General features: G+C 35.4%; 2 protein-coding genes across 9 annotated transcripts in view; one reads left to right on the top strand and one right to left on the bottom strand.

The window, feature by feature from the left end:
- Positions 1-3,201, bottom strand: part of slf1 (SMC5/6 complex localization factor 1) — a 66,149-nt gene extending 62,948 nt beyond the window's left edge. Inside the window, exons 1-2 of one of the 5 annotated variants that reach the window (XM_066711840.1) lie at positions 2,951-3,201; positions 724-814 (exon numbers count right to left, since the gene is read on the bottom strand). The gene's annotated coding sequence lies outside the window, so the exon portion shown is untranslated. Of the gene's footprint in view, positions 1-723; positions 1,196-2,950 lie in introns of all 5 variants that reach the window. The other 4 variants (XM_066711838.1, XM_066711837.1, XM_066711842.1 and 1 more) reach the window with 4 other exon arrangements.
- A 502-nt stretch (positions 3,202-3,703) lies between these two features.
- kiaa0825 (KIAA0825 ortholog) overlaps positions 3,704-12,892 on the top strand; it is a 153,077-nt gene continuing 143,888 nt past the window's right edge. For all 4 annotated transcript variants that reach the window (XR_010817671.1, XM_066711843.1, XM_066711844.1 and 1 more), the window contains exons 1-2: positions 3,704-3,784; positions 8,234-8,373. Coding sequence is in view for 3 of the 4 variants with exons in the window: in XM_066711843.1 (XP_066567940.1) it covers positions 3,782-3,784; positions 8,234-8,373 (143 nt within the window). In the remaining variant the exon portion in view is untranslated. The remainder of the gene's footprint in view (positions 3,785-8,233; positions 8,374-12,892) is intronic.

The raw sequence follows: 12,892 nt of genomic DNA on the forward strand, positions 1-12,892 counted from the left end.
CTGTGCTCAGTATTGCCATGGTGTATGACTTTTGACAGTAAACTGTCTTCAGCAACCTCACCTTGTTAGCCGAGTTTGGCTGTTCCTCACCCAGTTTTATTCCTCCTACACAGCTGTTTCTGTATCAGTTAATGATAGTTTCAACCTACATATTGAATTGATGATCATTAGCACCTGTTTGGTATAACTGTTTAATCATACACCTGTCTATTTGCCTACAAAATCCCTGACTTTGTGTAAGTGTACCTAGAAGAATTTATGCTGTTTTGAAGGCAAAAGGTGGTCACACCAAATATGGATTTGATGTAGATTTTTCTTCTGTTCACTCTCTTTGCATTGTGTTAATTGATAAATATAATCTATTAACATGTCTATTTTTGAAAGCACCTGCCTACACACCTGCCTAAAACTTTTGCACAGTACTGTATATAAATTTAAAAAAAAATATTCATACAGTCTACATTTTTAAGTTAAAAACTAATAGCCTACTTGTTAAATATGTCACCAACTACTCTACTCAGCTGCTTGTGCAGAACCTGGTTCTCTCCAGCCTGGATTACTGCACCTCCCTCCTGGCTGGCCTGCCTGCATCTGCTATCCGCCCTCTCCAGATCATCAAGAACACTGCTGCTGTCTGGTGGCATCACACACTACTCCATTAATCCACACCCTCCACTGGCTCTGGATTTTGGCTCACATTCAGTTGAAAACTTTGTCTCTTACCTACTATTACAGACAGTACAGTGTGGTATGGAATCCTCTTCTCTCTCCTTACACTCCCTCCTGTCCACTCAGGTCTTTCTGCATCAGAAGACTAACTTGGTTTAAGTTAATTTTGTATGTAGGTATATAATTATTTCAATACCAGTTAGAGGGAGAATTGCTATAGATAAAAAAATGCAAACTGTATAAAGTAAATTATAAATAGGTCTCAATGAAAATGGGGCATGTTAGTCCCCCCAAATAAACAAACAATTAATAACCAAAAAATATTTGACCGATTCAGACATACAGGTGTCAAATTAAAGGAAAAAAATGAATAAATGAGTGGAGGCACATGCAGATGCCCCCAAACAGGTGTACTGCATGATAAAATTAAGCAATTAACATCCTATCATGCTCTGTGGCATGTATAAAAATCCTGAGCAGGACCAGTTGACCTCGATTTTGGATCAAGATGGCAAGAGGAAAAGATCTGTAACAAAGACAAATGCACATTTGTTCAATGAGTTCAATGGTGGAAAAAACATAGGAACAGGTCTACAGAGATGTAGAAAAAAGTTATATGGTCAGATGAGTCATCCTTCACCATATTCTCGACAAGTGGACGAGTGCATGTGTGGTCACCAAGAGAACGGTACAGGCCTGACTGCTTGACCCCTACAGTGAGTGGGTCCGGAGGCTCTGGTTTGGGTTTGGGTCCACTTTTCCCCTTAGAGGGAAGGGTCACTGCAAATCATTACAAAGTTTTTCATAGTGATCACCTTTATCCTATGGTGACACATTTCTATCCTGATGAGAGTGGTCTCTTTCAGGATGACAATGCCCCCATCCACAGGGCACAAGGGGTCACTGAATGGTGTGAAGAGTATGACAATTATGTGAATTATATGCTATGGCCTTCACAGTCACCAGATCTCAACCCAATTGAACACCTATGGGAGATTTTGGACTCATCAAAACACCAAATGAGGAAATATCCTTTGGAAGAATGATGTTCCATCCCTCCAGTAGAGTCCAGAGACTCATAGAATCTGTGCCAAGGCACACTGAAGCTGTTCTGGTGGCTCGTGGTGGCCCAGCACCTTACTGAGACACTTAAAGTTGGATTTTCCATTAATTTGTCTGTATATACGCACCCATATATCAGTTTATTTTATTACTGACAATAAATAGGCAGGTAGTATGCACACTAAATAGGAATGTACTTTTTTTTATGGACAAACACAAAATAATAATATTAATAATATTGCAGTAGACAGAGTGGACACATACATATAATTTAATAAACAAACACTTTGGAATTGAGACGTTGCATTACTCTAAACCACCATGTTTGCTTCTCTACTCTTGTTAACAAGTCCCAACCAATGGATAGATAAACGCACAGAAAAGTGCTTGCACTAATAATACATTACATATTTGAGGGAATCCACATTGGATGACTCCAGTTATTATTGTGGTAGTGATACTTTAAAACTATGACGAGAAGGGGTCACTCTCTGCAAGCAGCCCACAATAAGAGTACAGAGTCTGTGTACACAGAGGAGTAAATCAGGATAACGCAGTGTGGAGTGGAGATCCTCAAAGCGGGGAGTGCCATTTAAACAAACGAAAGGGAAAGATCAACTAAAACTGACCAGCCCCACTGCTGCCAACAAGTGATATTTTGTTGGGCTGGAAACAAGACACGCGTTATTTTAAACTACTTGGACCCACTCGCTTTACAAGCGAAAAGGAAACATGTAAATCTTTATTTCAATTGCACAGCTATCTCAAAGTAAGATAAATAAGCATGCAAAATATTTTGCAACAACAAAAGTCAATTAGAACGCATGCAGCACGTGTATGATTGTCTGTTAAATGTTGGAAGTGCAACACTTGTTTCTGCAACTAGACACACACCCTCCTCCATAGACCCCTGCCCTCGCAAATAATATGGAATACGTGGTTTAATACTTGGTTTAAGTTATTTTAAAAACAAAACACGACCGTTGCTTAATTCAACCACATGATTTTACAAAATTCACACAGACGTGTTCATGTTTTGCAACTTCATCGTTGTTCTTTTTGTCAGCAACCTTACAAAAACAAGTTTATGGGCTTAGTGTGAAGCAGAGATAGTTACAGAATAGGAATACAGCATTGTCACGTGTAAGGATCATCTATTTATATTTGTACTATAGTTAAGATAATTTGCACGTTTATTGGCAAGAGGAGGATAACATACCTGTACGTCTTTGCCTTCCCCAATGACGAACTGTATTATTATTACAATCCTGAATAATTCAACACATGCAATCTACTGGTATACCTAAGCGCCAAATTTTTCAGACATCCTCCACACATGACTCAGGCTGTACCATTTCTGTTAAGGCAGGGGGTGGTTTCTTGGGTATAGTCGGCCGTTGCAACTCACAATTCTATGAAACACTTCATTATTATGACCTACATTATTGGTACACACAAAGGGCAGGGCTGATATCGGTAACACGCACAACCACTTTCCATACGAATATTAAACAACCCCTTCAAAAAAATGGTTGCGTTCTTGTAACGCACATCTGCGCATTTCTGCACAGATCTGCATACTTCCACCGATTCCACTGGATGGGCGGCCGCGCAGATCTGCGCAGGACTGCGGTTATCTGCGCTACACGAACGCGACCAAAGATCCAGCTGCACTCTCTCCGTAGCAGTACTAGAGATAACACGGCAGGTTGTAACACTTCTTAATAGGAGGGGGGGTTCATAGACTTTAACATCTAAAATTATTATTATTATACAGTTAGCTAAGAGCGTGTCGCCATGACGATTTAAAATGTTAATACATGGAACAGATTAAATTATTGAAAGCCAGTGCCTAGTTATTTGCTATACAATAATACCCACAGTCTCAAACCTCCCCACAGCACAGAGTGCGCTCGTCCCCCGCGGCGGAAGTGCTTGGTTGAGCTGCTTCCTGTCCGTCGTTAGAGACGCTCTTGGTTGGAGACGTGGTGGTGTTTACGTGACTACCCGCGGAGCAGGACTGCACACTCTGTGTCAAGGGCCGGGTCGGATGGTACGCTCGTTTCATATTTCTGACCGACTCGCATAGTCATATTCAACTTTTTTCGACACTAAGCACCTTCACAGGACTGAAGTATTTGACTTAAAAAAGTACAATAGTATATCACGGCTACAAGTGTTATTTGATTAGGTTTTTCTATTAGCTCTAGAAAGAAAGTGGTTGTACTCTCATGTGAACTCTCATATCATTAACTTCTGACTGTGTTATCATTATATGTGGCTGTATATGAAACTCATGTAGAGAATGACCGTTTACAGACCTGCAAGCGGGTTCACTAGCTTCGGTGAAGTGAATAATAGTAATACAAGAAAAGAAAAAGAAACGAAAACTGCAACATTATTCCATTGCTTTTACATTTTAAAATGTAATTGTGAATTGTTGCTTAAAATACTAATACCCTAAAGTGGTGGATTCACTACATAAATCACGATTCTAATTGAGAAAATGAATTAACGTAGCTGATCAGGCAAAGTAATTTAAATAATATATGAGTGGTTGGGTTAACATGATGTAAGATTATTCCCCAAAATAAAATATGTATTGAAGCATTGAAGCCTTAAGGGATTTACTGCAGCTCCACTGTCTGAATCAATGTATTTTCTTTTTTTTTTTTCTTAATTTGTTTTACATCATATTAAACTAATAAGTTTAGTCGGTTATAATGATATTTTTTAACATTTTTTTCAAGTAATGTATGCACCTCTTATAACATGCCAAATGTCTTACTCTTCAGGTTTTTAAAAACATGCCTTTAGCCAAGGTGACTTGCATGGTTTTACTAACACTATCATGTTGTACACTTGCATGTACTCAACATTACAAGGGTTTAAACAACATCACTAAAATAAACACAAACGAACATCAACACATTACAGTGAACAACATTAGTGGGTAAGATAAGATAATAAGCTTTACATGTGTAATCTAAATTACTATTATAAGCAATAAAGCTATACAATATTTATATACATTACACTATTGATTGAACTTCTTAAGAAGACATATGCATATTATTATATGCATATAAGTCATTTTCCATGAATATCTCTGTATTTAAGAGTTTTACTAATTTTTAAAACTACTTGTGGCCTGTGTGTGTGTTTTTAAGATTGTAAAGGCCTTCTGCAGCCATCTGAAAAAGTAGTGGAAGAATCAATCCTTACTGTATTGTTTACTTCTTGAAGCTGTTAAGGATGTGTCTTGCACAGATTTCCAGTGCTGCGTGAAAATATATAATGAGCCTTAACATAACGAGCTCCAGCTTGAATCTCAATAGCTACAGTTATGTAGGCTCCTAAAGTTTAAGTGATTGTGAATTAAGTCCTTTTAAAGTTATGAGAAACGTAATTAATTTTGAACCTCTCTTAATTTCTTGTGTATTAATATAATGGTAGAACAAAATAGAATATTTAATACGTAGACCTCTAGTTCTCTTTCTGGAGACAATAGTACTTTCCAGAATGCTGGGATGTGCAGTTGTTACTGTTGGTGTAATTTCTTTGTTTTGCAGGTTAATTCAGGGTCTCTTATACTGCACTTTCTGCTTTGAATATTAGTCAATCAGATTTAAATGATTGTTTTTATGTTGTGTTTATGTGTTTTGATCTTGCTCATAGATACAGATTCGTTTGGGAATTAACACTGGTTTTATCTAGTCCCTTCATTATTTTCCATTAAAAAGCCACTGAAGCAACATTTGTTGAAATTCAAAGCTAAATAAGCTAAATTGTATTCTCAAACTAATTTTGCAGCTAAAGGCAAAATACTTTATTGAAAAACAGTTTTTTTTTCTTGTTTGTATATAGCACATAGGATAGGATATTAAATTACCTGGTACTATTTGAATAACCAACTGGATGTCATACTCAACCTTTGTTTTATAGGCTATTACTGTACTAATGGTTTAATGTTTTATTATTGCTCTAAATGCATTTTTATACATACACACTATTTTTTGAATGAAAACTTAGTATCTTTGAATTTACTCTGAAATGTTCAGTTCATAAAGTTAAATTGAAACATTTAATACATTAAACAAAATGTAGCATGCCTAAATAGTGATGACAGTTTGATTGTAAGAACCAAAATTGCTTGTGCTTGCTTGTGGAAAAAGGAAAATAATAACAGCATGTTTACAAAAGCACTGGTGTAAATTTGATCAACAGAACTCACTATGCATTTAAAATACAGCTGCATGAAAAGGCTGCTAAATATTTTAAAAGTCACTCATTATTACAAAAAGGATGCTGGTAGTATATGTTGGAGAGACAGCAGGAGATATTGTCACTTGATGTGTGTGGTAACTGCTCTGGGAATAAATGCATTTATGTTTCTTCCTGTATGGCAGCTTCAAAGACCACTGAAGTTTCCGCATTTGTTTTCAAAATAAATTATAACGCTAAAAGAGACTCCATATTGTCCTAATTAGGGGTTTGCGTTGACAGTATAAACTTGACACTTTATTGTTGCTCCAACATATATCAGACACATGCAGTGATATGCATTCCTTTGTGTAACATATTGCTTTTTTCTCCTTCTCTTTTTCACTATAATTACATTGTTAGCTTTCTAATCCCACAAATGAAAACCTGCACGTTGCAAGAAGTCTCTTTATAAACTCCCTATTTGATAGAGAGAGCTAAAAAAAAAGGAAATAAAATACAAGCTTAACTGTAGAGATTGTCAAGTGAGGAAATAATATTTGTCCAGCTGGACAGCTTTCCTTTGTACAGGGTAAATGAATGTTGAGATTCTGTCTCTGAGTTGAAGGCTTTTGTGTCATGAAGGTATCGCAGACTGTTTGTAGTTTGACAGGGATTATTAAAATCAGGCAAGATGAAGGGAAGGGAGTGTGAGAAAGTGAAATTGACACTGACACTCTCCATTATATTCCACTTGACTCACGATGACTGTGTTGATATCATAGATCCCAAATGCTGGATTTGCTGTTAGGATATGTTAAGTATCAAGTACTAAAGAATGGAGCGACAGTGCTGGATTGTTTATTTAAAATGAGAATGAAGAGCCTTTTCTGTTAACTCATTGCAATCCTGTAGACCTGCATGTGGTATCTATGCATTTATTGTGAGTACAGACAAAATAATACACATTGGTCTATCCAGTTATTTGCTTCTTGTTTCATGTCAAGTTATAGAGCGATTATTTATTTCTAAGATTATTTCTCAACAGAAATGCCTTTAAAACAGTGACCCAAAATAATAATTCCATTTATGTTTGCTTTCAGAAAGATTTCCTTTGAGATGGCTAACAGATTTCATTTTGGTTAACAAAATATCAAATGTAAATGTTCTACATATTATGAATTATTGGCAAAATAATGGAAAACCTCAGGTTATTATTGTTTGTGTTATTATTATTATTATTATTATTATTATTATTATTATTATTATTATTATTATTATTATCACCATCATCATCATCATAAATGCTTAAATGGCTACAACACATCTTTAAAATTGTTGTTTTAATTAATTAATTAATACATTTAAGCCAAATATATTCATATGCTGGTATGAGTTGTAAGCAAAGCACTAGATTTCTGTAAATGTGTACCCTAGAGACCTTCATGAAGGAATATACATTGAAGAAATATACATAGGCCTATATAAAATATAACCCCCAAGAAGTGGGACCATTTCTGGTGCTTTTCAGCCTTAGGACATTGTATCCTGGCTTGTGTTTCTGTAAGAGACAAAATAAGTTATAGTACATAGTAACCATTAAAATGTAGAAGATAAGAAAACCTGAAGAAAAAACCTACATAGAAACAGCAGATAGAGACAGTTAAATTGAAATCTGTTTCTATCAGATATCTCCTCACTATGTCTATAACCTGTCCATTTCATCCCTGCAAGAGAAATTTGTTTCTTAATGTATTTATTAAAAAATGATTGAATTCAGTTAATGTATACTGTAGGTATTTTACTGAAGATACTAATTGTCCCTTGTAACAGTTAGGCCTACAGCATCACAGCTACAATTATCGTACATAACAAACTTATTTTCTGCTCACCACTGGATGACATGGCATACTGAGTCTCAAAACCACAACAGTTGCAAACAATTCTGCGCAATTTGCATTTCTCTGTTATAGGACTGATTGGCAGTGGGTGCACTGTGTCAGTTGTTCCTGACACAGACCCAGGCTGTGGTTGGTGCCAATGTTATTAAGCTTTGAGTGAGACAACATTTATGTAAAAGAAAATAAAGATCATTAAAGCTAGCAAGAGTTCCCAAAACTTTGTACCACATTTTACTGAAATGAATTACACAAGTTTGGAAGTGATCCAGCAAATTAAATAGTAGATGGGAAATACAATAATAATGTAAATACACACTCACACGTAAACCTAGTATTGAAAAATAAACAGGAAGACATTGAATCTAATTCCCTAAAGTTCTGTGCTTGCTTACTTGCAGGTATCAGAGATGGAGTGGCAGGGGGAGTATCTACAGGACCACACCTTTGCAGACTGCGTCTTCAGTGGGGTGCCGGGGGAGATGGAGATTCAGCAAGTCCTCCATGACACAGAGGAGAAGCTAAAGTTAAATGCTTTCTGGTGAGTGTTTTATAACTATGACCTGAGCACATCTGCTTAATTAGCCTAGTTCATGAAAATATTTTCCAGATGCAAAGTTGTGATTTAAAGTTAACTCACTGACCTTCTTATCCACAGTGATTCTCTGTCCAAATTATTCATTGTGTATCTGAGTGGATGTGCATAGGAAAGCGCTGTACTGCATATCACATAATGGAGCATCAAGATTGAGCTTTGTATAACTGTTGTGTCTTCAAGAAGCCCTCAGCACCAGCTACACAATATGTAGAGTGCCAGGTATAGCACCTTTAATAAGTTTCACAAGAGGCTTATTGAGTAGACACCTGGCCAAATGCATAATGGAGAATAATTCACTGTAAAGAGTTACATTTCAGAATTGAATTATAGGCTTTTACACTGCAGGCAGTTGTCCTTGGGTGCTTCAGAACTGCTCTTTTTGAAGGTGACTTTCAGAGGGGTTGGATTCAGGTGCAGTTAAACACTGCCCTTGGAGTTCTTCACTTGATATAGATTTTAACTCTTAAGTGCATAATCTAAATACACACTTAACATCCACATATAATTGTTTCCTTCAATTAACACTTTCAATTGTATTGCTATATATTAATTAAACTGTTAACCTCCCATCTTATTTATAAATGCGATCTGCAATTGTCAGTTACATTTGTTTCAATTAATTTAAATTAGGGAGCTAAGCATTTTAAATGGTTCATTGTATACGTGTTATTGTCACTGCTGTGGTTTATTTTAAAACAGAAATATGTTTAGTGAAGTTTACTTAATACTTAGATTTGTGCACACTTCAAAGGAATCAGCCTGACCAGAAGTTCATTACTATGGTTTATATATATAAAAAAAACATAGTAATGAACTTCTGGTCAGGCTGATTCCTTTGAAGTGTGCACAAATCTATGTATTAAATAAACGTAATACATAGAATGTATTCACAACAAAGAATGTACTGTCTCAGTTCAATGATTCACTATTTAAATTAACCTTTAATAGCTACAAAAATATGTTGACATTTCTGACAGGTTCTTGGAAAATCCTTCCTTAAATACTCATTAGGATATTATATATATATATATATATATATATATATATATATATAATATCCTAATGAGTATTTAAGGAAGGATTTTCCAAGAACCTGTCAGAAATGTCAACATATTTTTGTGAATAGTGAATCATTGAACTGAGACAGTACATTCTTTGTTTTTATTTGATCTTTTATTGCAAGTTCTAAAAGGACTATTAAGCTTTAAATAGCAACATATTGAAGGAATTAAGTATTTGAAAATATACAAAATCTTAGTAAAACACTTACAATAGAGAAACTCATCTCCTAAGACTCTTAAAACCAGAGTTAAGCTAGCATTTCCCATGGAAACCTGTGATTTTGTCAATTAAAAACAAATAATAATGGCAGTGGATGCCCCATATTTCTTATCATACCCTAATCCTATGCCTACTTTTGTGATATAGCCTCACTGTCATGTGTGGCTTTTTTATTTTATTAAAAATGTTTAAATAAAATCTTCATGCAAGAAGAAAGAACAGGGGAATTTGGGCACAACAGTAAACTGTAGCTGGTTTGTAGTAGTCTTGTTTGGGACAACATTCCCTTTTATAAATGTTTACTGTATTATGCCATGGTAAAACCACAATCATGTGTACTTGCAATTGGAATGCTCATCCTGGATAAGGGTGTCTGCTAATAAATACATAATATTATTATTATTATTATTATTATTATTATTATTATTAATAATAATAATGTGTAGAAAACCATGATGGTGAAGCACACTATGCATATAATAAAAGCAGGATTTTTACATTTTTACATTTTACATAATAAACTTAACATAAATAACCACAAATTAGACATTGTAAAAATAAATTAAATAAATTAGAATAAAGTAGAATAAAGGAAAAATATAAAAATATGCATGTTCTATACATTAGAACAAAGACCAAGGTATATGAGCAATTTCACACACAAAAAGAAAAATGTGCATGTTCTATACATTAGAGCAAATACTATGATAGTGTCAAGTGCTGGTTTGGCTTATATTAGCATTTTAGTCAACATCTTCAGCAAACATTTACTATTTTTCTTTATTTGAATTACTATTGTGAATTTTGAAAAGCGATTTAATTAACTTTTCAGTAAAAATGTGCATCTATGCCATAGTATACAGTAATCTTCAGTCATGACAAAAATAAACAATAATCAAAACCATGGATACTCAGATGCAGCACAGCCTTCAAAAACACTTTCTTTTGTTTATGAGGGTTTTAGTAAAACACATGATTATTGGTTTATGACTTTTGTGTTTCTCATTGGGTGAGTGTTTGTTTCACCACGGCACTCAGTAAGCTTCTGACCTCATCTTTAGTCCATCTTTTATCTGCTCGTATTGCAATGTGTCCAGCTCACTGCCATTTTAACATATTCTCTCTAATTCTAATTCTCGTTTGTTTTCAGGTCCATTTATGTGTTTTTCTGTTTCTTCTTCCTATTCCAAGTATACATCTTTCCATGCTTCTTTCTATTGTTTGTAGTTTCTGTGTCATCTTTGCATTTCATGACCAGGTTTCAGAGCCATTGGTGAGCACTGGTAGTATGCATGTTCTCCTGAGACAAATGGGCACATTTCTTTTTAATAGTGAGCCATTTCTTCCACATACACATACCACGCTAACTCTTATTATTATTTTTTAAACGGAAGATTCATTTCCATTTCTCCATTTCCTGATTTGAAGGTAGACACACGCCTGACTGTCGACTTCAATTATTTTTTGAGCTACTTCATAGATTTTACAAAAGTATTGAACGTGACTTTGGTCTTACCCAAGTTCATTTGAGTCCAGTATTCTTACTTGCTTTTGAGAGTTCCTGAATTTGAAAGATATAAATCATAAGATATTTTGGCAAAGATGACAATGTCATTGGCATCTTTATATATGCACTTGGGGTTGGCACACATTGGAAATTAATATTAAATGCCAAATTTAAATATTTGTCTCACCTAATAGTACTACACCTAAGCTCTGTTTTAAAGTCATGATTTGTTTTAAATGTTACGATAATTAAATGATTTATGAATAATATATGTTTTACCAGCTTTTCAAACAATCAATATAATGGAAAATATTCTAGTTCAATGTTTTGTAAAATATATACAGTATAAAAAATATTTATTTGGAAAAATATCACTAATTGCATTTAGAAGAAGAAGAAACAGAAGTAGAAATCTAAAACTTTCACGTTTCTTTCCTATCACACAAAACCAATACAAAAGTCTGCTGTGCAGCCATGGAATCAGTTCAGTGGCGTTATAAATAACATCCATCTCTGTGTCATGTCCTTTTTGACGCTGGTAAGCTGGCATTGCCTTCCTCTCATCTTCAGGGTGGTCTACTAAAACACACCTGCTGCCTAATCCACTTATCAGTGTCTGGGACAAATTACAGGGAAGGGAAAAAAAAAACCTACTCCCGTGAAGGTTTTAACCTATTTATGGGTCAAAGTCATTGGCAAGCACCCAGACTCAGATGTCAGAGATTTGCCTAAGAGCTGTGTCCTAATTGAAACAGATTAAGATAGACTGACAACGTCCTGAGCTTTTTCCAAATTGAAACGCTGTAATCCATTTGGTTTCATCAAATCGGACACTTCTGGAGGCCACCAGAAAAGGTCTTTAATGAAGTGTCAGTTGTGGCCAGGGTGTACAGGCGGGGCATTGGATTTCACAGTGCTGGAGAAATGGCTTACAGTTGATAATGGTGGTGGCTTGCCAATCTTTCTCATGCTCCACTCAGGTATAACACAGTCACAGCGCTTCCAGAATTTCACCACTCAGGGGAAGTTAAATAGGCCACAGGCAGAGCGATATCCTTTTTCACTGCATTTATTCACTTCCTTCTAAATAAAAAGAAAGGGGCCCTTTGATAGTGTAGAGATATTTGTTTCACAGCTTCTCATTTTGAACTCTGAATCTCTGATTTTATTTGAAAGGGATCTTTTCCTTTTTTCCTCCACCTTTCGGCATTCCGCAGCACCACAGCCCACCCACACTAAATTAATTTTGACAAGGAACTTAAGATAATGTCAAAGCGCTGACTAATCAGTGGATTCGGTTTCTGTAAATCACAGAGCTGTGAAATGTGCCATCATATCTAATAAGAGTGCAAGATCGCCTTTTTGGGCTGCGGTGTCATGTCTAGTTTGAAAACAATTAGATTTAATTTGGGAATGATTGACATGATTTAAAGCAAGTGGGGGGAAAAATACAAATCTGTATCTTGTTTGCCTGCAGTCTTTGTTTAGATAGGCGTTTAGCGTTCTTTTTCCTTTTTTGTGGTTCAAAATACCTTCTTAAATAACAGATACGATACACACTCTGTCAGGTCTTTTTATTTTTATTTTTGCTGTGTTGCAGCTATTCTCACTATCTCTCCGTGTGAGTGAAAGGCATTTGGGGGTCTTCTAATCCTGTAGAGGGGCTGATTAATT

Source organism: Amia ocellicauda, chromosome 8 (assembly GCF_036373705.1).
Source record: "Amia ocellicauda isolate fAmiCal2 chromosome 8, fAmiCal2.hap1, whole genome shotgun sequence".
NCBI lineage: Eukaryota > Metazoa > Chordata > Actinopteri > Amiiformes > Amiidae > Amia > Amia ocellicauda.